This window comes from Dermochelys coriacea, chromosome 14 (genome assembly GCF_009764565.3).
Source record: "Dermochelys coriacea isolate rDerCor1 chromosome 14, rDerCor1.pri.v4, whole genome shotgun sequence".
NCBI lineage: Eukaryota > Metazoa > Chordata > Testudines > Dermochelyidae > Dermochelys > Dermochelys coriacea.
Window position 1 is genome coordinate 25316262 of NC_050081.1, and position 25589 is coordinate 25341850.

Below are 25589 nucleotides of genomic sequence, written 5' to 3' on the forward strand. Positions count from 1 at the left end.
AGTAGGTGTGCTCTAAGCTCGCGTTCCAGATCAGTTAGGTGGAGGAGTGCCTATCTTTCCCCAGTTCCTGACCCGCTCTGGCTGCCTGGCATGGGGTTGCAATGCACACGTGCAAAGGCAGAAGCATCTGCTGCAAAAATTAGATGCTAAGCAAATTTACGTGCCTACAGGGTTCAGGGGTAGTTGGGGAAGAGGGGTTGAGAGTCCCAGTGGGGCCTGATTCTGGGATTTAGGCTCCTAAAGTGGCAGTCAGGTGCCTAAGTCCCTTTTGTGAATCTAGCCCTTGCAGTAGTGATCATGAGATATTTCTAAACTGCAACTACCTACATACTTTCCCTGGCCCCTCACGTCATACACATGATTCATACTCCCTGTGCAGTGGGATAATGTTGATATTTCAGACAAAAAGAAACAAATGGGAGTTCTATAGGCAAATCCAAGAATAAAGATTTTATTAGGAAATGTACACCATTCTGAAATGGTTTGCTTTACTTAAATAATCTGCATTTCCCTCATTTAGCTTCATTAATAGCCTGGCGGCGTTCTTTCTCCTTCCAATGTTCCTAGAGTCTAAAGGTTTCAGAGTAGCAGCCGTGTTAGTCTGTATTCGCAAAAAGAAAAGGAGTACTTGTGGCACCTTAGAGACTAAACAAATTTATTTGAGCATAAGCTTTCATGAGCTACAGCTCACTTCATCGGATGCATTCAGTGGAAAATACAGTGGGGAGATTTATATACATACACAGAGAACATGAAACAATGGGTTTTATCATACACACTGTAAGGAGAGTGATCACTTAAGAGGAGCTATTACCAGCAGGAAGGGGGGGGGAACCTTTTGTGGTAATAATCAAGGTGGGCATTTCCAGCAGTTAATCACATCAGCCACACTATCAGAGGCGCGTTGACCTGCGCATCTACCAATGTGATATATGCCATCATGTGCCAGCAATGCCCCTCTGCCATGTACATTGGTCAAACTGGACAATTTCCACGTAAAAGAATAAGTGGACACAAATCAGATGTCAAGAATTATAACATTCAAAAACCAGTCGGAGAATACTTCAATCTCTCCGGTCACTCGATTACAGACTTGAGAGTGGCTATTCTTCAACAAAAAAACTTCAAAAAAGACTCCAACAAGAGATTGCTGAATTGGAATTAATTTGCAAACTGGATACAATTAACTTAGGCTTGAATAGAGACTGGGAGTGGATGGGTCATTACACAAAGTAAAACTATTTCCCCATGTTATTTCTCCCCCCCCCCGCCCCGTTCCTCAGATGTTCTTGTTAACTGCTGGAAATGGCCCACCTTGATTATCACCACAAAAGGTTTTCCTCCCCACCTTCCTGCTGGTAATAGCTCATCTTAAGTGATCACTCTCCTTACAGTGTGTATGATAAAACCCATTGTTTCATGTTCTCTGTGTATGTATATAACTCTCCCCACTGTATTTTCCACTGAATGCATCCGATGAAGTGAGCTGTAGCTCATGAAAGCTTATGCTCAAATAAATATCCCCACTGTATTTTCCACTGAATGCATCCGATGAAGTGAGCTGTAGCTCACGAAAGCTTATGCTCAAATAAATTTGTTAGAGTCTAAAGGGATATCAGTAAGGAATCCTAAATCATTTTAAATCACTTATTCCCCTAAGGAGTACAGGGCTCCCTGGCTTTCTGAATTTTTCTTCACATGTCACTGAAACATTTGGTTGGATTAAAAAAAACAGAGTATAAAGAATTACAAAGCTTATTCAATTTAGCCAGATTCAAAGCCTATCAAAGTCAATGGAAAGACTCCCTCTGACTTCGACTGGCTTTGGATCAGAACTTACACAGAGAAAAATATACATTAGGTCAAATTTGAGCCTAACAGCCCTTTAATCCTCTGAATGTGATAGATATGGGGCCACTCCTTCAACTGGTTTAAATCCATGTAGCTCCATTGAATGAATGGCAATACCCTGATTTATAGCAGCTGAGGCTCTGGCCACAGTGTCCAGTCACATATAAAAATACCTAGTTCTTATGAAGCACTTTTCATCAGTAGAGTCCAAAGCACTTTACAAAGGTAGTCAGTATTATGTCCCCTTTTTACATATGGGGAAACTGAAGCACGGAAGGAAAAAATCATTTGCCTACGGTCATCCAGTAATTGAACTGGGAATAGAACCTAGGCCTTCTGAGGCCTACACCAAGATTCTATCCACTAGGCCACACTGCCTCTCCCATAGATGCATCTGCTACTGCATACTACATCCTCTTAAGAATTAATTTGCCAAGCTCGCTAAATGTCCGCACTCAAAGAGTTAAAAAGACAGAGGGTTTTTTACTCTACGTATATTATTTTAGAAATTCCTTGAATGTGAAATGGTTCAATGCTCCCATTGAGACATTTTCTGTTGGTGAAACTCTGTCAATCGGAACCTAAATTTGCAGAAGTAGGGCCACACCTGCGAGGACCCACTTGGAAGGGTTTTCTTTAGTTTTCAGGTTAAAAGTCCACACATAAGTTGGCCCTCTCTGATGTGTTTTGTACACGGGACATGGGTACATGCTGCGAGTGTCCTGTTTGTCAGCAGGAATGGCTTTGATGAAAATAACGGGCATGGCTGGAGTCAGATCCTTCAACCTGGCATCCGTTATCATCCCTGTCTGCAGAGGAAAGAAGAAAAGGTTTTAAATGCTACCTTTGAAGAATGCCAAGACTTACGACCAACTGGGTCCTCAATATGCATGATCATTTATAGCCTCCAGCTTCTTCCACAGCCTGCCATGTATTACTTCTTGTCTGTGCCCTTTTACAACTTCTGCTGCTTGTGCCCTGGTCCAGTGAAGACTATATTATATCAAAGTAAAATGTCAGATAATTCTAACTTCTGCACATCTGCCATCTCACCCTCCCCCACTCCTGCACCAATCACTTTCCCCAGATTAGATCCCTGCTCCACTTGAACTCCATAGCTCTGTTCTGTGCAGACACCCCTTCCTACCAGGCCTAGAGGGAAGAGATGATCCAATTTGCATGGCTGTAAATTGAGCATCTAGTCATTTGATCTGACTAGAAAAGACCCCAGGAATGATGCTCAGTGTCAGTTCGAGGGGTGACAGGCATGAATGTTTCAGCGCAAAGTAAGCACGTGACTTTGGTCAGGTGAAAATATCTTCTGTTAGGTGTTAAACTATGCATGGAGGTGCCAAAATCATGTGTCCAGCCACTTTCATCAGCTGCCTCTTTCTAATATAGCTTATTCAAAGGGAAAAGGTGCAGTTATATCCTGACTCCAGCTGTTCTTACATCACAGGGTCCCCAAACCCCCTGGATCAAGACTCCCCAGGGAAAAGACTCTAAGATTGGGGAACAAATCCTGAAGTCCCCATGCAGTGGTTTTTCAATCTTTGACCTCGCTGGGCTCTTTGCCAGAGCAAAGATGAAGAGTGGCTTCAGGATCAGGCTGTAGGGTTGTAACCAATGGGCTTTTATGGCTATTGCTCTTGAAATGCACTACAAACGAATAATAGTAACACTACTGTTACATCCTGGAGAACATGACCCGATCCTGCAGGGATGTATCCAGCAATGCCCCTGGCCTGGGAGAGTGAGGAAATCAGTCCTCCCCACCCCCTCACCTACACTCCTCTTCTCTGGCTTGATGAACATCTGATCTCAGCCATAGGATTTATGCACCAACATGAGCAAACTCCCCATGACAATGAGATTGACTAGGCTCTGATACAGTAAACTAGAAACACTGTGTGTCAAATTGCAGTGACTTTCACCCTGTGAAACTCACTGTGTTTGCACTGGGTATTTTCAGGGCAAAATCTGGCCCAGTGTTAAAACATGTCCTAATAAACTTGTATTTGACCAATGTGAAATGATGGTGTTTCCCAGAAATGGGGGACCCCAGCTTATTGGCTCTCAGACAATGTCCATAGGGACCCACAGCTGGGCAGGGTGCTGCTGTTTGGTTTTTAATACAAGCCCTGGCTAATTAGCTGTATACAAAGCACAGCACCCAAAGGGGCAGAGAACATTAACAAGAAGGGAACACCAAGGGCCATGTGGGCTCGCTGTGTCCTTGGCTATTAGAAGGGGCTTCGGGAGGCTCATTCTGAACCCTGCATGGGGATTAGCTGAGTGGCCTCAAGGGCCCTGCCTGCTAGAAGAGCCTGTGTTCTACTACCAGGGATGCTAATGTGAAGAGCAGGGATATGCATGGGCCATTCTGATGGAGAACTGTCTGTAGTGAGTGAGTCTCCGGTGTCCTCTACAGCCCAGCTCTGCATCGGCAGGTTGCCATGACCTAGCAGAGGAGGCCAGTATGTGGGGAGTGCGTAAAACTGGCTGGTTTGCTTCCTCCACTCTGGTCTCTCAGGCAACCACTGTCCCTTTTTCCGACTGTAAAATGATTTGTCTATGAGTCTCCTTCTGGGAACAGCTTGTATAACTGCCTAATGTGGGCCAGAGAGAGGGAAATACAAACAAATATGGAATAGGGACTCGTACCTCACTGTGCTACAGGGACTGCCTCTCTGAAGATTAGCTTCACAGATGATTTTATTTCAAATGTCCCCAAACCAGAATTGTGTGGTGAGATTGAACCTATCTAGTGATTTATTCAGTCCTGGCAATAAGCAAAGTAAAGTAATCACTCTTGCACATAACCCCGCAATCTTAATTTAATTTTAACAATACCATTTGTTATAATAAGATAGTAATGATAATACAGGGCTCTTATATAGGACTTTATATTTTCAATGCACTGTACAAACACTCAGTAATTCTTGCAACTGCTCTTGAGGGTGCTACATGGCAAGTGTTGTTATTATGTATTATTTTTACACATATCCCTTTAATTTTTTATGACTGGATTCTGATAAGATAGGTTGTTTATTGATGGCAATAATGAAAATAAATTTTCCAGGAAATATTCCATCTGTTTCTAGGTTGACAAGGGTTTCAATCTCTCTGAGATATCTCAAAGGCACTTATCCGGGCTGATTTTCATTTGCATTTTTATCTCCCTGGTGATCAGAAATGAATTCTGCTTTGAAAACAACTGTCCCTAACTGCTAGCAAGATGCATTTGTCACATAGCTGTCCTGGGTGTCCCCAGAGACCCAGTCTCTCAGATCCCGATGGAGAAGTCTTCTCCAACAGCAGTTTGATCTGTTCTGCCTTTTCAAAAGTCAGTTGGAATGGTGGACAAATTATATTGCCACATTACACGGGAATGGGAGCCCAAAGCAAGAAAGAAACTGGGGGATATTAGCAGTAGGATTAAATCTATAGATCAGTGCAAGAGTCACCTTTCCCCTGGCTGTATCTACAGGTTCTACCAGCACAGCACCATTTGCATGGCATCAAATTGGGGTATAATTGCCTTTATATCGTTTTCTTGGTTTCTTTACAGCCCCAACCACGCTGTTTCGCTGTCTTTTAATTGGACTTGCCTCTGACCTCAGGTTATGCAGGTTGTGTGTAAGAGGTGAGATGATATGCTGGGCGCATGGGTTGGTGACACATGGGCAGGTGGAAGCCAGGGGAGAACCCCATTTCAAGTTGGGGCAGGTGAAAGTTTTCAGCGCCCATTGGTTTAGGGTTCTGCAGGAGATGTATAGGGGGGAGAGACTGTCCCTTGGCCAGGACCAGTCCTACCCATTTTGCCAGCCGGGGTGGAAAATATTTTTGGTGACTACCACCCCTCATGAGTGGCTGAGCCAAAAAACCAACCCCCCCCCCAAAACAAACAAACAAAAAAACCCACAGAAAAAGAACAGAGGGGAAAAAATGTGACTGCTTTCCTCTCCTGCCTGAGAATCAGCTGTGCTCATGTGTCTGAGCGACAGGCAGAATCCAGCAGTGGAAGGGATGCTTGATTTGTGCTACCCAAGAGGGCATGTGGGAGATAGTCTTGCCCTGGGTTGATTGTGGGGTTCAGAGACAGATAGAATGGGGTTGCCAAGTTAACTCTACATCAGATTAACCACAAATAACAGCCCATGCATCAGCAGGGGATGACAAGTATTCCCTCTGAATCCGTCCTGAGACTTTGGGGCTCTCAGCTGCAGTGAGAGCACCCAGTGTGGGCACTAGCACGGTGACCATGGAAGTAGAGCAGCATTGTTGGTTGCTGGTATCTGGTGGACCAGATATCTCATGATTAGCGGAGATCTGAGCCTTCAGTTCATGTGATTCAATGCACAGGCAGCTGCCCATAAGAATGCATCATCCACAATTTACTGGGGAATGCAATTCCAGACCTTGCTTGTATTACGGAAGCCTGGATGGGAATGCTGCTGGCCCTGTTTGACTAGCGTTTGTCTGGCTAGGGCCTAAGTGCAGGCCTCAGATAGGTCAGGAAGAGGTTGGCCAAGCTTCTTTGCATGGGTCTTAGCCTTTGGGATGTGCTCCTTCCTAAACATGCACTCGTCAGGAACTATGGAGGTGCATGGGCCACCTCGCCATCCCCATGACTCTTCTCCAAGCTGACTATTAGAAGCATCTAGGCTAAATGCAGACTGTGATTGTACCTCTTCAGGGTGGACCCCATCACATGGATCTAAGCCTTTGTAACTCCCCCCCCCCCAAGCTGGTTTACTGCTGTGTGTTTTACACGGAACTATTACAGAAGCATCAGCTGGTGCCAAATGCAGCAGTCTGTTTGTGAAGGCAGCATGGGGCCATGAGCATGGAACACCATAGCTCAGTGCACTGTTCAGTGGCCGTGTATTTGCTTCCAAGGGCAATTCAGTGTGTCATGTATGATCTGCAGAGCACCAAGTGGAGTGATGTCCAGTTATCAGAAAGATCACTCTCCCACTCTGTCCCATCTTGGTATCATTATTAGTCCCCTGGGCTGGAATTACTGTTGGCTCCTAGGATTAAGCTCTCTATGACTAGTTGCAGGGCATGCAGTTAGCAGACCAAAACTGTTAGAGCAGCCTTCCACAGTGTGCGTCTAATCAGCTTAATGGCACCATTAGCCAGATTCTCTGCAGAAACAATGCTGACTTCAGTGGAGCTACACCAGCAGGAAATTTTGTCCCCTGTAAAATCTTGTGGGTTTGGCTTAGCTTAAAGCTGGCTGTTATTTATAATGATTGATTTATAAATGGAAGGTGCCCAGATGCGAATACAAATAGATAAAATAAAAAAATCTATAGCGGAGTTTTTTATCTTCTTCCTCTGGACATAAAATTGGAGGTATTGTCTTAAACATGAAATAGCTTTTCTAAAAGCAGAGAAACTCCTCAAAATACTTACTATAAATACCAGTTGTCATTCTTATCAGAGGATAAATTTGCAATGGACATATAGTCCAGATGGGCTGAGCATCTGTGATACTAATTCTTCATTCATTAATTTATACTGGCCCCCTCTAGAATGCAGGTAAATGAATAGCTCCATCAGATGTGGGATTGATTGTACAGTGTGAACTACAACATATGAAAATGTTCTTTTTCTTTCTTAAAAAAATGGAAGTGAAATGCTCTGAGATTGTGAATGGTTCTATTAATGTTTATGTTCAGTGCTTTTCAACTACAGAAAACAAAATAACTGGAAACATACATTTGTGAAAGATGAGATCGTCTTTGGAACACATCGCTTGAGCTGAACAGAGTTACCTAGACGTGAAAATTAGCAGCAGTTGGAACCACGGCATGATCCATACATGATTGCAGGGAATACACTAGCAAACTTCCCAGCTGTGATCCATCACTGATGCAGCTCCAGCAGTGGTAGCAAAGGTGCAGGCTGCAGCCCCGACAGGACTCAGGCATTTTGGTCACCATGTTATCTAACCCTGCTCTGATGATAATTGCAAAACTACCAGCAGCCATTTCACTAAATTTTCAATAAGGCAGGATTAGAACATTCTTCCCAGATGAGTTGTTCTACAAGCAAGGATCCATTATTCTGCTTTATCCTTCCTGGTTGATATCACTAGTTGGAAAGGTCAGTTCCTATGGGCACTTGAAATCCAGTGGTGCTTACAATAGCATCAGGATCTCATGCCCTACAAAGGGGTCAGGGCCTTTCTGTGGACCCACCCTGTTGGCGGTGTTTAGAACCCTGCACACAGCTGCTGAGAATATTCTACAGATTAATTGTGGCAGGTGTATCTTGTTAATTTCATCAGACAAGGAGGGAGGTGAGTGTGAATCTCTGGTCAGAAAGAATGGGGGGCAGAGAAAGCAAGGATGCAGGAAATCTTAGGGAACAGCCAGATTCAGGAAGTGCGCTGAGGTTGGTGTATGTTCAGTTACTGAGATTTCAGTTACCAGTAAGGCCAAACCCAGCAAGGAGGTAAGTCTGAGCTTATGCAGCGTGTGAAGTCTTTATCTGGAGCAGGACATGAACTCCACCTGCTCACAGTTCATTTGTATTACTGTTACTGTCAGAGTTCCTAGCATTCCAAACTCACTGTGCATTGCTACACACCCTGAGATGGAATGGGATCTGGAGACTTATCTTTCCCTGTCCTCTTACAGTGATCACATTTAGAGCCTTTTCTAATTTCCCATCCTCTGTGATAAACTGTTGTAAAGAGAGAAAACTTAGAAGCTTAAAACTCTTCGGAATGCATTTGATTTGAATTGCAAGGTCAGGACAAGATTCAACATTTGACACTTCATCCTTTCTACACAGAATCCTAGTACCAAGCCCCATCAGGGGGATGGTCTTCAAGGTTGAGTCTATGCACCTTGACAAGAGCTGCTACTGAAAGAAAAACTTCCCCATGCCAGGGGGTGGAGAGGAGAACTCAGCATAGCTAAGTAAGTGATCCACTTTGATCAGAGCTCACTCACAGAGCACTGGCAGCAGAAGCTTAACACAGGCTGCCTAGGTTTCAGAGTAGCAGCCGTGTTAGTCTGTCCACTCTATACGGCTAAATTCAGTGCCTTGCATAATCACAGGTTTCAGAGTAGCAGCCGTGTTAGTCTGTTAGTCTAGAGTAAGAGCTGCATGAATCACTGTCATTTAATTCCTGCATGCAGCACAAATTGTGAGTTATGCTACCACAGGTATGGCAACCTGCAGGAGCAGTCTTGGTGGGGATTTGTCATTCTAATGCCTTTCACTCTGCAGACTGAAATCCCAGCAGCTGACAACTGTCAATGGGAATGTCAGTGACAATTGTTCTCCTTCAGGATGCTGGCCCCAACGCAGTACACCGTAGGAGCAATCTGACTGGCTGTGTAGTCATCAAACAATGTCTGAGCACTCCTGTGGATAGGTAGTGTGGATACAGCCCTCTAGACCTGCCTTCTACTGACTGATACCCCACCATGGTCAGGCCAGCTGCTCCTCTGCACTGGGACTGCTTTCAGATCCCTCTGCACAAAGGCTCAATCCCTTGAAGCACTTTTGTGAAGTATGCCTGAAGACTGATGTATCTTTGGAGTCGAACCCAGTCCCTTCTCTTGTGGGAACCACCATGGCAGCACTGGCAGCATTCAGTCCAGACCTGTCACCTGGACTGAGGAGTCCATGGACACTTAGGTCCATGCTAAGTTGGTACCATCAGTGGGTCCTTGGGATCCTAGGTTCTAGCCACATGTGGAGTTGCATTTGGATCTGTGGGACTCTCAGATCTGAGAAGCTGGTTCCATCTCATTCTCTTTCTGCTACTCCCAGGGCTCTGAAATTGGGCACTAGAGCTTCTCTCCAGCCATTGCTTTCTGTTGAGTTGACAGGCTTATCTGGGGAAGTGTCAACTCTAGGGTATTGCATCCCTCGCGCATTTTGTCTGCTTGGTCCTCCAACTCCTGCCTCTGTGACATTACTGAAAGTGCAGATTCAGTGGGAGGGGTGATAAGAGCCCTGGCTCTCCCTCCCCAGCTCCACTCACATCTTAACTCCCTTGTCTTCATCCTCCTAGCTCTGTGCTTTTACAAGCTGAGGTGCTGAAATGTTCTCTGGGAAGGGGAGTGCATGTGTATCTCATGGCAGAACTTGACCTCTCATGTGGAAAACTGGTACAAATTGCTCCAAAAGTCCTGGCACCCCTGGAGAGAGGAGACTGTAGCAAGCATATCAGCACCAGTTCTGTAACAGTTTGCCTTGTAACACATGTAGGTCATGTGTGCAGCAATACCATGGTAATGCAGAGACCCTGCAATATCCACATGTCCAGGGATGTCATGGTCATGAGGAGACTGTGGTCTCTATGGACATGTCTACACAGCAGCTGAGAGGTGTAATTCCCAGCTAGCTCATGCAGAGCTAGTACGTATATGTCTACCTGAGCAGGGCATCACCCTGCACCCCTCCTCAGCTGCTGTGTAGATGTTCCCTAGTTATGCAACAATAGCACGAGTGCCAGGAGCTATTTTTAGCACACTAGCTTGAGCAGAGTTAACATGTGTCCATCTGTGCTGAGAAGCCTCACTGACCTGCTGTGTAGACACACCCTTAGGCGAGACAGAATGTGGGCTTCAGCTGTAACCATAAACACCACTAACAAATAGCGTATATGCTGCAGTGACTCATCTCCTCATCAAGCAATTGATAAGATTACCTGCATATCCCAGCGTGCACCCTCCATGAATAAACCATGTATGTAGGCGCCCTCACGGGGAGGGCTGCTCAAATCTTCGCGGTTCCTCTTCGTCACATCGCACTGCAGAGTCATTTTATCCAAAGGCCACTCATTCTTTCGGGCCATGGACTGCATGATGGCTGTCAGGAAAGACTGAGGATTGAAGAATCCTGCTAGCCATACAACAGAGGGCAAGACAAAGTCTCCTGTCCACATCTCAAGCTCCTTGATGCGGCTGAGCAAGTCAGCAAACCAGCCAGCCAGGCCAGCCATGGAAGGATAAGCCCTCCTAGTCCAGGACTCGGGAACAGTGTCCAGGAAGATGGCGTTCTGCAGGTTCTCCATATCGCTTGTCATTGTCAACTCTCCCTGGTGGAGAAGAATAAAGAAGAGGATAATAAGCAGATACACACTATTGAAATGCAGCCGCTTCTTGAGTGAAATATGGTAGCTGTTTAACACTGAACACCAGCTACCTTTATCAGGTTCTGCTTCTGAAGTCGTACCAGTGGTAAAAGAAAGGCCTAAGTATTGTCTACACCAGTGGTTCTCAAACTGTGAGTCGGGACCCCAAAGTGGGTCATGACCCCATTTTAATGGGGTCGCCAAGGCTGGTTTAGACCTGCAGGGACTAAAGGCCAAAGCAGGTCTGATTCTGCAAACCGTCCTGTAGGTGTGTACTTCCTACATTCCTCAGGCTTCAGCTGCATAAGTACGGCATATCCTGTGAGTAAATGTTTGCAGGAATGGGACCTGCAAAGGTGACTGGTCTTGAAATTAAAGGCAACAGGTCAAATTAAATGAAGATATTAGAGGAGTCGAGCCATTTTCAATTAGTCCTAAATCAACAGGAACCATCTTTTTGCCTTTCAAATATGTGGGCTTTCTTAGTTTCTTATGCATCTGATGAAGTGAGCTGTAGCTCACAAAAGCTTATGCTCAAATAAATTTGTTAGTCTCTAAGGTGCCACAAGTACTCCTTTTCTTTTTGCGAATACAGACTAACACGGCTGCTACTCTGAAACCTTAGTTCCACAGGCACTAAGTGCCATCAAATAGCTCTGAAATGACAAGCTTACCTGGTCTGTGTAAGTACCTGACATTAATTCATCTAGTTAGTTCTGTCCTGTGTGTGTGTGTACTCCTGGACTCCAAAAATGACTAGTTACACGGTAAGAAATCTTAGAAGTGCCTGCTAATTTCAAATATTAGGCCCAAGCACACATGACAAATCTCTCTTCCTTTGGTATTTGTCATGTAATTACAGAGGAGTAATAGGGTTATGTGTGCTCTGTGAAATAAAGGGCAATTGTGTATTTTCCTTTATATATTTCAGCTGTTTACACTTGCCAGTAGCTTGTTTTATTGCAATGTGCTGACCCACAATTTAAAAATTCAAAATAGAAAAGCAGGGCCAAGATCAGGGGGACTAGTAATGGAGTTCACCAAAGTGCACCTTTAAGGTCAAAAATTTGGATCTGATCCAGATAAGTGGCAGCTAAAAGGCTTTACTGTCTAATGGCTGTTTGGTGGAGAAGGTGTGCCTCTCACCAATGACACTGGGGGCAGCCATCTCAGCAGAGGCCAAGCACTGAATGGACCACTTCCCTCACCTCTTCAGGTAGATCTTTCAACTCTAGGTTAAAGCCATTGGCAAAACAGTGTAGGCAATGAAGTTTGGGAAAGAAAGTAGTCTAATGGTTACAGCAGGACATTAGGAATCAGGAGACCTTGGATAAAATTTTCCAAAACATGTAAGTCACTTAAGAGTCTAAGGGCTAGATTCAAAAAAGGATGTAGGCACGTAAGTCCAGCTACAACCATTAGGTATAGCACCACTGAAGTCAGCCGGAGTTCTGCAAATGATTTTAATGGGACCAGGATTAAGTCCCAGCTGTATGGCAGGAAGGGAGAAAATCAGTAAAGAGTTCACCTGCCTCCACAGTTAATCATTACTCTGGGTGTAACACTATGCAGGAGAATCAGTCACATGGAAGCTATTCTGAACTACGGCTTTTTAAACATGAAGCATCAGTTGTTGTTGATGGTTACCATCCTAACTGGATGGCTCCTATTCGTGGACCAGACAATGGCTTTGTAGTTAGATGCACACAATGAACTATTCAAAGATTCAAATTAGTCTTCAAATATCCAACTCACCCTCTGTTAGCAGATACTCAGTGAGCAGCAAAGAGGCATACTTTCTCCCCACAATATTTATTCTACTACAAATCCATGGTCTCTGCTAAGTAAGCTTCCTTTCTCCTCTGAGTCCTGTCAGTAAAGATCCCCAGCTGTGGGAGGTCAACAAGTATTAACAACTCGCCTAGGAGGGGGTTTTGGGAGTAACAATTATTCAAAGGTTTCACTCCTAATCTGGGCATGAGTCTGAAAGGAACTCCAGATAGTAGCCTTATATATCCTAACAGAGACATTCCAATCCTCAGACATGCAGCAGAAGCTGCTTTGAACCAGGGAGAATGAGAAGATGAAATGCAAGAGGCATGAGTTGAAGATGGACGTGCCTGCCCAAAACCAGACAAATTCCTGGGATGGGGCAGAGGGTAAGGTCCCACTATTGGCTGATGTTGCCCAAGATTATGGTACTGTCCCTGGTATTACACTGTTTTTCTCCTGATTTGTGTGAGAGGTTCTGCCAGCTGAATTGTTGACTCAGCTCTAATTTACATGCAGCTTGTTTTCTGAATTTCCAAAGATCTTGAATTGTGAGATGGCCTGAGTGAGCTCCCCATGCTGCTTGGCTCATCTGTCACCATCACACCTGAGGGTAGAGGAGAGCTGAAGGAGACGTCTCTGCAGATGTCTCAGGCATTGTCCAGTGATATCAAGTGTCCTGGATCTTTTAGGGCATGGTAACAAGAGACTGAATGGGTGGGGTTCAGTGCAGGAGGTCAGACAGGATGATCTGGTGGTCCTTTCTGACAGTAAACTCTATCATCGTTGTTGTGCTGAGGCTGATACACTGATATTATCAAGCTCCAGTACATCTCATTCTGAGTCTGGCAATCAGGACTTACCCTGAAGCAGGAAAAAACAAAACTTAGAAAGTCTCATGAAAAATCACATGGTTGATTTATTGACTGAAAGTTCTCACAGAGTCCACTGATCTCTGCACCTCCAGAAACTTCTCTTCTGGTTAGTGAAGTCCACAGTTTGAGTCAGAGAAATGGCAGTCTCCTCGCTGGACGATCTACTGACTGGAAGAGGGAACAGACACAATTCCTGGTGAAAAGTGTGGTCAGTGTTTCCAAAGGTGAGTTTCTAGTGTTAGGCACCACAGCCCATATTTCGGTATCTAAATAAGTGATCTGATTTGCCAAGTTGCTGGGGCCCTGCAGTTCCCATTTCCCATGCTGGGCAGTCAAATGATATAACACGAAGGATCAGACTGTCTGGGTCTCTGTTAAATTATCATGCCTCTTTGTGTCTCTTGAGACCATTCCTCACAGTCAGAATTATGACTTGGCTGCAGACAGTGATGTCATGTTTAGACTGCTGGGCCAAGCACTGCACTGGGCAGTCTGAGCAGAGTGTATAGTCATTTCAACACACTGGCCGGAGGCTTCTCGGCCATGGGGTCTCTCTATACATCTCTGCATCTCGCTCAAAGGGTTACATTACATCCCTGCTGTAGTTTGTGGCAGCGTTTCTGGAGGTCGTGCATGTTTTGTTACTGCCTAAACTCTGTTCAAAGTCTTTGTGGTTTAGTTCAGGGCCATTCTTCTCATTGTTTTCCCCGGCCAATATGTAGTGGCTTGAGTTTCTCCATATTAAATCTAATTGCTACACATTGTCCCAGTTACAATAACATCTTGTTTGCTACTCAGAGATTAAAACATTAAATCACTTCTGTTTACCTGTCTCAAGAAATGGAATTTCTAGTTCAACTGCCGAACACTGGTAAATAAAGTAAATCTGTTTAAAATAATTGGCAGCATAAATATCAGACTATTTTAAAGTGGTTTGTGTATATTGCAGAACTACAAAGCACACAACATTTTTATCTCTTTAGTCAACAGAACAAACACCAATTTTTCAGCAGTAGACAGATGTCACTTAAATGCTTGAATTTCAGTTTTTAGCACCTTCTATTGCAGGAAATGCATATGAAAAACGTGCTTTGTATTCATCACTTGGCTATTTTAAAAATAAGAGACAAACTGATTAAAACAGATCAGTTTTTCCATGCCATACCGATCACACACTTTCACTTTCATGTGATTTTCTAAATGGTTGGACAGCTCCATTATCTGCAGCATATCAATCAGTCCACAAAATTATGATAATAAAATAATATTTCTTAGCACTTTCCTCCACAGATTTCAAATATCTGCACAAAAGTGGTTAAGCACCATTATCCCCATTTCACAGATGGCGAAACCAAGGGGGGGGGCTAAATAGACCAATAGACCAGAGTCCAGCTGGAAGAGGTTACATCAGTCGTGTGTTTCAGAGTGTATTGATAGTAAGTCTCTTTTATCCCAGGAAGCGGAGTATTACTATGTAAGCAGGAAAAGATGCCAAAGAATTAAATGGCAATTTTTTTTCTGATATTAAATTTCTAGTACAGCAGGCTGGAAACGAGTTTAAGAAATACTTTGTCTGATTGGTCACTTTCTCTTCTTTGAGAAGGAGTATGTCTGCTGACCCTTTATTTGCAGGTCGAGTTCTCACTGCTGATTTGACTGGAGAAGTTACAACTTTGCATCTGAGAGAGTCTGGTAATAAAGGGGCCTGCCCTCCACCTTCCCATCCAAATAAGTTGCTATAAACTCCAAGAGTTCATCAGCTATCATAGGTTTTGCGGAAGGGACTTTGCTGTAGGGAACAGAATATAGTTATCAGGCTGTACATATGTTTCTCAGAAGACTTCCCTTCTGATGTGTCCTATCCATAAGAGCCAAGGGGAAGAACGGCATCTCCATCGCCATATTGCCCTCACAAAGTGACTGATGGGTTGGTTTTATTAACCCCTCTTTGGAGAAGAGGAACAGACAGGCTTTCTCTGTCCTTCGAGTGATGGCACATCTGCTGATCCTCTACTTGTAGGAAGCTGTCAGTAGTGAAAGGAGTAAAGGCAGGCTGATGAGGATATGGAATTTAGGAGCTATCCAGACTATGCAGACAAACAGGCTAATAGTGCTATCTGTGAATTGAAGACGCCTCTGCCAAAGACTCCATCAGCAGACCTGGAAGTTGAGATTATAATGGTTACCAAAAGTATGAGTGCTGGACCAGGCAGCTGCCTCATTGCTCACCTGCAGGTCCTTTCCACCCATGATGCTGTGGTTATTTGGGACAAGTAACCTCCAGTTCCTTCAAGCATGGAATTCCTTTGGCTGTGCATGCCTCACTGACACAACTATAGATCCAAGTACAACTGCTATTCTGGTGTGTTTCCTGGCCCACACACCTCACATGATAGTTGCTAAACAGGACATTTGGGAGTCCCTCCTAATGTCTAATAGGCCATAGTAATGTCTTGACTAGGCTCGGGGGAGTGTCCATAGCTGCCTCTATGCTGGCTGTTTTGCTTCGGAAATATCTGAGTTGTGACATGGAGGCAAAGCATGGGGATTATTACTGCAACGCACTGGCCGTTGCAAGCAGGCTGAGGAGCGGCTTAGTGACCCCGCTCCAGGGCATAGATTCTTTGCTTCTGCAGTTAGCTGTCTTGACAACCTGTCCAATGAAACAGCAGCATCACTTCCCTGTGGAACCTGGCTCCTGCCTCCCCTCCTCTCTGAGGTAGGGTGCTGTTCCAATCCATTCTTTCTTTGCTCTCAAATTCTGTGTCAGTAGCTCATAAAGCTTTGCAGCTGGGGGTAAGTGAGAGGTACCTGAGGTCTGTATAGACAGCAGTGGAATCCATCAGTTCTTTGGCTTCTTGTTCCCAGTAGATGACCCTACAATACCAGCTGTCCTGACAGCCTCTTATGGGATGGCAGCAGCCATACAACAAAGGAATGTTAACTCTGTACATTTGCATGTTTCACAAGACACCAGACAATGCATTGTTTCGGTGACCTGTAGCGTCCCACCGTCTGTTTGGGATGGGATTCGAGTGCACTGAACTACACATCGGAGCTAGTACCCGCCAGTCTAGCAGTCTCAACTCATTGTCACCAATATTACTGAATCAAAGAATCCCACCTGTTTGTGGCCCATCATCCATGCAGCCCACTCACTGTTTTGCATAAAAACCTTCCAAAGCAATAGTTCCTAGGAACATGGGCATTGCCATCCTGAATCAGACCAGTGCTGTCTCTGCAGCTTCATAGCAAGGTGCAAGAACCCTGCAGATGCAGTTATGGGATAAGCTGTCCATAAGGGTAATTTCTTCCTGTCCCCCTTCATTTAGAGATTAACTCATGTCCTGATGCAGAAGGTGTAATGTCCCTTCCAAAACTCTTAGTTTTTGAAATCCATGCCATTGTTACTATTTTTGTTATGTAAGAAAGATGTGAAATTGGAGAGTCCAGAGGACAGCAACTGAAATCATAAAAGGTTTAGAAGACATTGGCATGTTTAGTCTTGAGAAATGAACACTGAAAAGGAGGACCTGATTAGTGTCTTCAAATAAGTTAAGGGCTATTATAAAGAGAACGTTGATCAATTGTTCTCCATCTCCACTGAGGGTAGGACAAGAAGTAATTGGTTTAATATGTAGCAAGGGAAATTTAGGTTAGACATTAGGGGAAATTTTCTTACTATAAGGATAGTTAAGTGCTGGGATAGATTACCAAAGGATGTTGTGGAATTCCATCTTGATGGGATATGGGGGTCTCCATCTTTGGAGTCATTGTAGTCCATGATGTCCATCAAGATAGAGACCTTTGGTGGGGTATGGGGGACCATGTGCATTTTTCATAGATTCCAAGGCCAGAACGGACCATTGTGATCTTCTAGTCTGACCTGTGAAGAGCAACTGTGAATTTTCCCCCATGGACTCAAGTTACCATTGCAGCACACTGTGCTATTTGTTAAGTACCATTTTAAAACTGTTTAAAACGTGAGACACTTTTGGTTTCTCTCCACACCCTCATCACCTCTGCTTTCCAGTCATTCAGCACGCACATGAGATTTCATAAGGCTGCAACCTCTAGCAGAGAGAGCGCCTACCTTCAATCCCAGATCTAGCTCCTTAAGGGAGCGCTTTATCTCGCTGGTGAGGATGTTCATGCGCTCACATTCCTGGAAGGCAACCACAATGTAGGGCGTCCTCTCCTCCACCTTTGCCATCAGCTCCAGGATGTTAAACTCATCTGTTAGTTTCTCTAAAATCTCATCCAGAAGAGCCTTCACCTGTTTGCCAAAGGGGAGAGAGAGAGAGAGAGAGAGAGAGGAGTCAGTGAGTGTTCCATGTGCTTCCTCTACTGAATGGTGGAAGAGAGCTCCACCAGCCACTTACTGCATCAGAAAGTAATGAGTGTGTTGCTGAATCACACATGGCAACTTTCAAAACAGCTTGTCCCAGTCTAGGACAATTCAAATGCCTACCAAACATCATGTCAAATTACGCTCTTATAGATTCATAGATACTAAGGTCAGAAGGGACCATTATGATCATCTAGTCAGACCTCCTGCACAGCGCAGGACACAGAATCTCACCCACCCACTCCTGCGAAAAACCTCACCTATGTCTGAGCTATTGAAGTCCTCAAATCATGGTTTAAAGACTTCAAGGAGCAGAGAAGCCTCCCTCAAGTGACCCGTGCCCCATGCTACAGAGAAAGGTGAAAAACCTCCAGGGCTTCTCCAATCTGCCCCGGAGGAAAATTCCTTCCCAACCCCAAATATGGCGATCAGCTAAACCCTGAGCATATGGGCAAGATTCACCAGCCAGATACTACAGAAAATTCTTTCCTGGGTACCTCAGATCTCATCCATCTAATATCCCATCTCAGGGGATTAGTCCTATTTACCCATAATATTTAAAGATCAATTACTTACCAAAATCCCATTATCCCATCATACCATCTCCTCCATAAACTTATCGAGTAGAATCTTAAAGCCAGATAGATCTTTTGCCCCCACTGCTTCCCTTGGAAGGCTATTCCAAAACTTCACTCCTCTGATGGTTAGAAACCTTCGTCTGATTTCAAGTCTAAACTTCCTGGTGGCCAGTTTATACCCATTTGTTCTTGTGTCCACATTGGTGCTAAGCTTAAATAATTCCTCTCCCTCTCCTGTATTTATCCCTCATATATTTATAGAGAGCAATCATATCTCCCCTCAACCTTCTTTTAGTTAGGCTAAACAAGCCAAGCTCCTTAAGTCTCCTTTCATAAAACAGATTTTCCATTCCTCGGATCATCCTAGTAGCCCTTCTCTGTACCTGCTCATGTTTGAATTCATCCTTTTTAAACATGGGAGACCAGAACTGCACACAGTATTCCAGATGAGGTCTCACCAGTGCCTTGTATAATGGTACTAAAACCTCCTTATCCCTACTGGAAATGCCTCTCCTGATGCATCCCAAAACCGCATTAGCTTTTTTCACAGCCATATCACATTGGCAGCTCATAGTCATCCTATGATCAACAAATACTCCAAGGTCCTTCTCCTCCACCTCCGTTACTTCTAATTGATGCGTCCCCAATTTATAACTAAAATTCTTGTTATTAATCCCTAAATGCATAATCTTACACTTTTCACTATTAAATTTCATCCTATTACTATTACTCCAGTTTACAAGATCATCCAGATCCTCCTGTATAATATCACGATCCTTCTCTGAATTGGAAATACCTCCCAGCTTTGTATCATCTGCAAACTTTATTAGCACACTCCCACTTTTTGTGCCAAGGTCAGTAATAAAAAGATTAAATAAGATTGGTCCCAAAACCGATCCCTGAGGAACTCCACTGGTAACCTCCCTCCAGCCTGACAGTTCACCTTTCAGTAGGACCCGTTGCAGTCTCCCCTTTAACCAATTCCTTATCCACCTTTTGATGTTCATATTTATCCCCATCTTCTCCAATTTAACTAATAATTCCCCATGTGGCATGGTATCAAACGCCTTACTGAAATCTAGGTAAATTAGATCCACTGCCTTTCCTTTATCTAAAAAAATCTGTTACTTTTTCAAAAAAGGAGATTAGGTTGGTTTGGCACGATCTACCTTTTGTAAAACCATGTTGTATTTTGTCCCATTTACCATTGACTTCAATGTCCTTAACTAATTTCTCCTTCAAAATTTTTTCCAGGACCTTGCATACTACAGATGTCAAACTAACTGGCCTGTAGTTACCTGGATCACTTTTTTTTCCCTTTCTTAAAAATAGGAACTATATTAGCAATTCTCCAATCATTCGGTACAACTCCTGAGTTTACAGATTCATTAAAAATTCTTGCTAATGGGCTTGCAATTTCAGGTGCCAATTCCTTTAATATTCTTGGATGAAGATTATCTGGGCCCCCCGATTTAGTCCCATTAAGCTGTTTCAGTTTCGCTTCTACCTCAGATATGGTAATATCTACCTCCATATCCTCATTCCCATTTGTCCTGCTACCATTATCCCCAAGATCCTCTTTAGCCTTATTAAAGATTGAGGCAAAGTATTTGTTTAGATATTGGGCCATGCCTAGATTATCTTTAACCTCCACTCCATCCTCAGTGTTTAGCAGCCCCACTTCTTTCTTAGTTTTCTTCTTATTTATATGGCTATAGAACATTTTACTGTTGGTTTTAATTCCCTTTGCAAGGTCCAACTCTACTCGACTTTTAGCCGGTCTCACTTTATCCCTACATGTTCTGACCTCAATAAGGTAGCTTTCCTTGCTGATCCCTCCCATCTTCCACTCCCTGTATGCTTTCTGCTTTTTCTTAATCACCTCTCTAAGATGTTTGCTCATCCAGCTTGGTCTACAACTCCTTCCTATGAATTTTTTCCCCTTTCTTGGGATTCAGGCTTCTGATAGCTTCTGCAGCTTTGATTTAAAGTAATCCCAGGCCTCCTCTACCTTTAGATCCATAAGTTCTTCAGTCCAATCCACTTCCCTAACTAATTTCCTTAATTTTTGAAAGTCAGCCCTTTTGAAATCAAAAACTCTAGTTGCAGATTTATTTTTGTTAATCCTTCCATTTAGTTTGAACTGAATTAGCTCATGATCACTTGAGCCAAGATTAGCCCCTACAACCATTTCTTCTATGAGGTCCTCGCTACTCACCAAAATTAAATCTAAAATGGCATCCCCTCTAGTTGGTTCAGCAACTACTTGATGAAGGAATCCATCAGCTATCGCATCTAGGAAAATCTGAGCCCTATTATTATTACTAGCACTGGTCCTCCAGTCTATATCTGGGAAGTTAAAGTCTCCCATGATCATGCAGTTTCCATTAGTATTTACTTGATTAAAAACATTAAAAAGGGCTCTATCCATATCCAAATTAGATCCCGGAGGTCTATAGCACACCCCAAGCACTATTGTAAGAGAGGGTCTACTATTTATCTTCCCCAATGTAATTTTTGCCCAGACGGACTCTGTCTTATCCATTGCATCACTTCTTATTTCTTTACATTCTACCTCATCATTGATATACAATGCTACTCCACCACCTTTACCTTTGTTTCTGTCTTTCCTAAAGAGCACATACCCTTCAATACCTGTAGTCCAGTCATGACTACTATTCCACCATGTTTCTGTTATCCCTATAATATCTGGTTTCACTTCCTGCACCAGTAGCTCTAGTTCCTCCATTTTGTTACCTAGGCTCCTCAAATTGGTGTACAAACATCTTAATTTTTGCTGTTTGGCCTCGCTCACATTTTGTACCCTATTAGGCACAGTCATTCTACAGCCAGTATAACCTATTAGACTAGTATCCACACTGCCCTCACTCCTTATATACATTCTCCTACCCACGGCTGTATCCTTTCTTACTTCGTCTTCTTCCCTCTCAATGTTAAAATCTGGCATGGAGATTACCTGGACATCTCCCAACCATCTCCTCCAAATTCCTAGTTTAAAGCTCTCTTTATCAGTTGTGCCAGCCTTGATCCTAGAAGTCTATTTCCTTCCCTACTCAGATGAAGTCCATCCCGAGAGAACTGTCCTCTGTCCGTGAATGCCTCACAGTGGCCATACATCCCAAAGCCCTCCTTATAGCACCACTGCCTAAGCCATCTGTTGACAGTCATAATCTTGTCACACCTTTGTTGCCCTTCTCTAGGAACAGGCAGGATCCCACTAAAGATCACCTGAGCCTCAATTTCCTTAAGCGTCTTCCCCAGCCTAGCATAGTCTCCCTTAATACTTTCCAGCGAGAATCTAGCCGTATCATTTGTTCCCACATGAAGGATAATTAGGGGATTCTTTCCCGCTACCTTTAGAATCCTTTTCAACCTCAGGTCTACATCCCGTATCTTAGCACCCGGAAGACAGCACACCCTTCTATTCTCTGGATCTGCTCTGGTTACAGGCCTGTCTATTCTTCTCAATAAAGAGTCCCCTATCACATAGACCTGCCTTTTCCTGGTGACAGTGCTATTCTCCAGTCTCTCCCCTGTTCCCTCTGGCTGCAAGTTCTTTCCATTCCTATTTTCCCTTATAATCCTCTTCAACCCATCCTGTATCCTCCTGGGGCTCATATTTGGTGTAGTCTCCCTTGACTCTTCCGCTTTTCCTATAGGACTAGCCTCTCTTCTCTTCTTCTTTACCCTTTCACCTTCAGCAACTACCTGCTGAGCCCCTTCTTCATTTTCCAACTCTGCAAACCTGTTCCTAAGCTCTATTTCTCCTTCACTAGCCCATCTTTTCCTCTGCCTGGTTCTTTTAGTCACATGCTTCCACTGACCACTTTCCTCACCCAGTCACCTCAAAATTCCCCAGCCCTGCTTCCATCTGTAAGTCTGAGCTTTTCCCTTCAGATACCTCATATCTTTGCTCCATCATCTGCTCAAACTCCTTCCTAAACTCAACCAGACTTTCCACCTGCATCTCCAGACCTCAGATCTTTTCTTCCATCAGCTCTATCAGACAGCATTTCATGCAGAAAAAACTCTTACCAGGTCCCCACTCCAGGATCATGTACATACCACAGCTTCCACATCCAGTCATCCTCATGTCTTCCACTACAGGAGTCACTCCCACAGCTGCCTCCGTATTTGTCATCGCCTTCCCACCTAAGTCCTGTTAATCTGGGAAACACAAGCCACACCAAAAAGACCACCCCCCCCCAGCAAAAGCAAACCCCAAACAAGTACCACAATACAAACTCCTCCAACAGAACTCCCACTCAAACTCCCCTGTTTACAGCTCTGTTTGCTGGCTCCTGTGCCGCTGCCTGACTGGCTGGCTACCTTTATAGGACCTCTAGTCAGAAAAGCCCTGCCCCCTAATTAGGGCTCAGCTTCTCTCCCAGCACAAAGCCCCTACAAGCCTCTACACACACACACACACACACACACACACACACACACACACACTAAAAATACAAAACCAAGTACAAATACCTTCTCTTCCAACAGAACTCCCACTCAAACTCCCGTTTACAGCTCTGTTTGCTAGCTCCTGTGCCGCTGCAGCTGTCTGTCCTCTTTTAAAAGGATTATTTATAAATGCCCACATGGCATGGCATACTCTATTTTACATCCAAGTTTGCATTGCTCCTTCTTCGAAGGCCAGGCTCAATGTAAGAAGATGGATGAAACTATAAAGGTAAAATCAAATACTGGTGCCTCCAGGATTGCTGACTTTATGAACTATTCTTTAATGTTTTAGTGACAAAAATAGGAGATTATTTTAAATGGAATTTTAAGCTGAATTTGGTATTCTGAACGAATACAACATGGGGAAAAAGCATAACAAAGCAAGTTATTTCCTGTCTCCATCACAGCTGCATTTGGAAATATGATCGTTAGTGTGTAACCAAAACAGAAAATGCACCAGGAAAAACTCCAAAGCAACAGGCTGGCATTTTGTGTATGGTGCGTTCTAGGAGCCTGTACGTATGCCAGCCAGACTGCCATCCCCCATGGTTGATGGCTGTGTGTCAGCAGAGGCCACAGCCCGGTTTATTCACAATGCTCTCACATCATCTTCTTCTTTCATATGGATTGGTAGGTAGTAACGACTACAAATCTATGTCCTCACATGACGATAATTAAGGCACTGGAGCGCAGAGGACCAGTTAAAGTCAGGCCCTAGCACTGGCTTTGATACAATTATACTAATCATGGTGAACTCCTGAAGAATGCCAGATTGGTTATTTCTGTTCCTTGTACGCACTGTACAAAGGCTGACCAGGTTATAATAAAGGGTCATGAGAAAAAAAAGAGACTAAAATGCAGCCAAATTAAACAAAATCACCCAAGTGGCAATGGCTCCCTCCTCTGCCCATCTTACCTTTTCTTCCCTCGTAGCTCCTCCTCCTTCACCCGCATTAGTGTCATGAGGCTGCATCTCCAATACGGTGCGGAAGAGTTTCTCTGAGGTCTGAGTTAAGAAGCCAATTTCAGCATTTGGATGGAGACCATACAGGTACGGAGACTCGGCAGGCAGGGCATCGTCTATGTACTACACGGGAAGATCACGCCTGCCGTTATTGTTACGTACAGGGTTAGAGACTTTACACTTACTGATTGCATTGATGGGCTGGACAGCCATCACACACAGTCAGCCCAATGCAGTGTATCCAGCTGGACTGACCTGCGGTGCTAACAAACTGCGAGGAAGCAGGAGGGTGGCATTAGTAAAGCTGCTGGAATAATAATCATTTCTGCCACAAGAAAACAAGCCTGGCCATTGTTGCAGGATGTCTTGGCTACATATCTCAGAGATGAGCCTCTTCTACCTTTTTGTTTGCTACACATTTGGGCATCAATACTTTGAACTCTTTGCTGGGAATTTCTCTTCCAGGAGTAAAGATTGTTTCACCAATTTTATGAACAAAAACAAACTAATACGCCAGCCCCTGCTGCTGCCTCTGCACATAAAGAACGGATGAAATCAGTAAGTAGACATCCAAGAGTCTTGAGTGTTTCTCATCAGACCCAATGCTAAAAGGAGCTTGAAAGGGCCATTTTAGCAAACGGTATGCGGATGTAATTTTCCACTAGACCTGCTCAAGTCCCAAGAACTAATACAGTTGTTCTATTCATGCATGAACAGAAGAGCTCATGATGAAGTATCAAATTACCATTAAACTTGGCTTATCCAAGGGGATGCTTAACAGCTACAGAAAAAGAACATAACAGGAAATAATACAAGATGAGCTGGAACTCTGCAATCCTATTCACTGTCTCCTATGACAGATTAAAAGGTGATTATGGAGGACATTAACTTCAGCAGTATAAATAATACCAGCAAACAAAGAGGCTACCTGGTGATAACCATTGTAGTCCATGTTCCCTGGGAGAGGGAATCCTGGAGCTAGGAAGAGCTCTCCCTCCAGCATTTCTGGCTTAATAAATTCCTCCAAGTAGGTTTTGCAAAGTCGTCTGTCCCAGTCATCCGTGATGTGGCCTCCATACATAATCTCACCAAAGAGGTAGCGCAAATCATCATAGGGGACCTAAATAATGAACCAAGAGGGCATGAAAGAGTCCACGCAGATGCAACTCCACTGACCTCATAATGGGGCTGCAGACAGGAAAGCAACGAACTGATCTACAAGGTGAATGTTTTCATTTCACCACTTCATTTTTCTAAGTAATTGAATATCATGTAGCAGTTAAATCACTACATGCAAGAGAGCAGCCCAGAGAAACCCAGCCTGAAGAACAGATTTTGTGGGGTTTCCCGATGAGAAGCGAGTCTCTTTGAAGTTCCATACATTAAACATAGATGCCTAGGCAGCCAAACATTGTCCCTAAAATGGCAGTGAGGAGACTTGCACATGCCAGAGCTGATATTTTATCTAAGTGTAGTTTGTAAGCTGCAACAGATGCAAGTGGAGCAGAGGCCACTCTGTATCCCCCTAAGATACACTGAGTTCTAAAGCTAGAAAGCCTGACGATGCCGGGGAATTGGCACTTAATGAAAAAGATTTCAGACATTTCAACAGATG

At 44.0% G+C, this 25589-nt stretch overlaps 1 protein-coding gene across 5 annotated transcripts in view; it reads right to left on the bottom strand.

Annotated features, from left to right (window-relative positions):
• Positions 1-1476: 1476 nt before the first annotated feature.
• Positions 1477-25589, bottom strand: part of DNAH9 (dynein axonemal heavy chain 9) — a 402978-nt gene continuing 378865 nt past the window's right edge. For all 5 annotated transcript variants that reach the window (XM_038371718.2, XM_043496454.1, XM_038371730.2 and 2 more), the window contains 5 exons: positions 24903-25094; positions 23927-24097; positions 17699-17881; positions 10535-10924; positions 1477-2660 (listed from right to left, as the gene is read on the bottom strand). In XM_038371718.2, coding sequence (XP_038227646.1) covers positions 2433-2660; positions 10535-10924; positions 17699-17881; positions 23927-24097; positions 24903-25094 — 1164 coding nt within the window. In that variant the 3' untranslated portion in view covers positions 1477-2432. The remainder of the gene's footprint in view (positions 2661-10534; positions 10925-17698; positions 17882-23926; positions 24098-24902; positions 25095-25589) is intronic.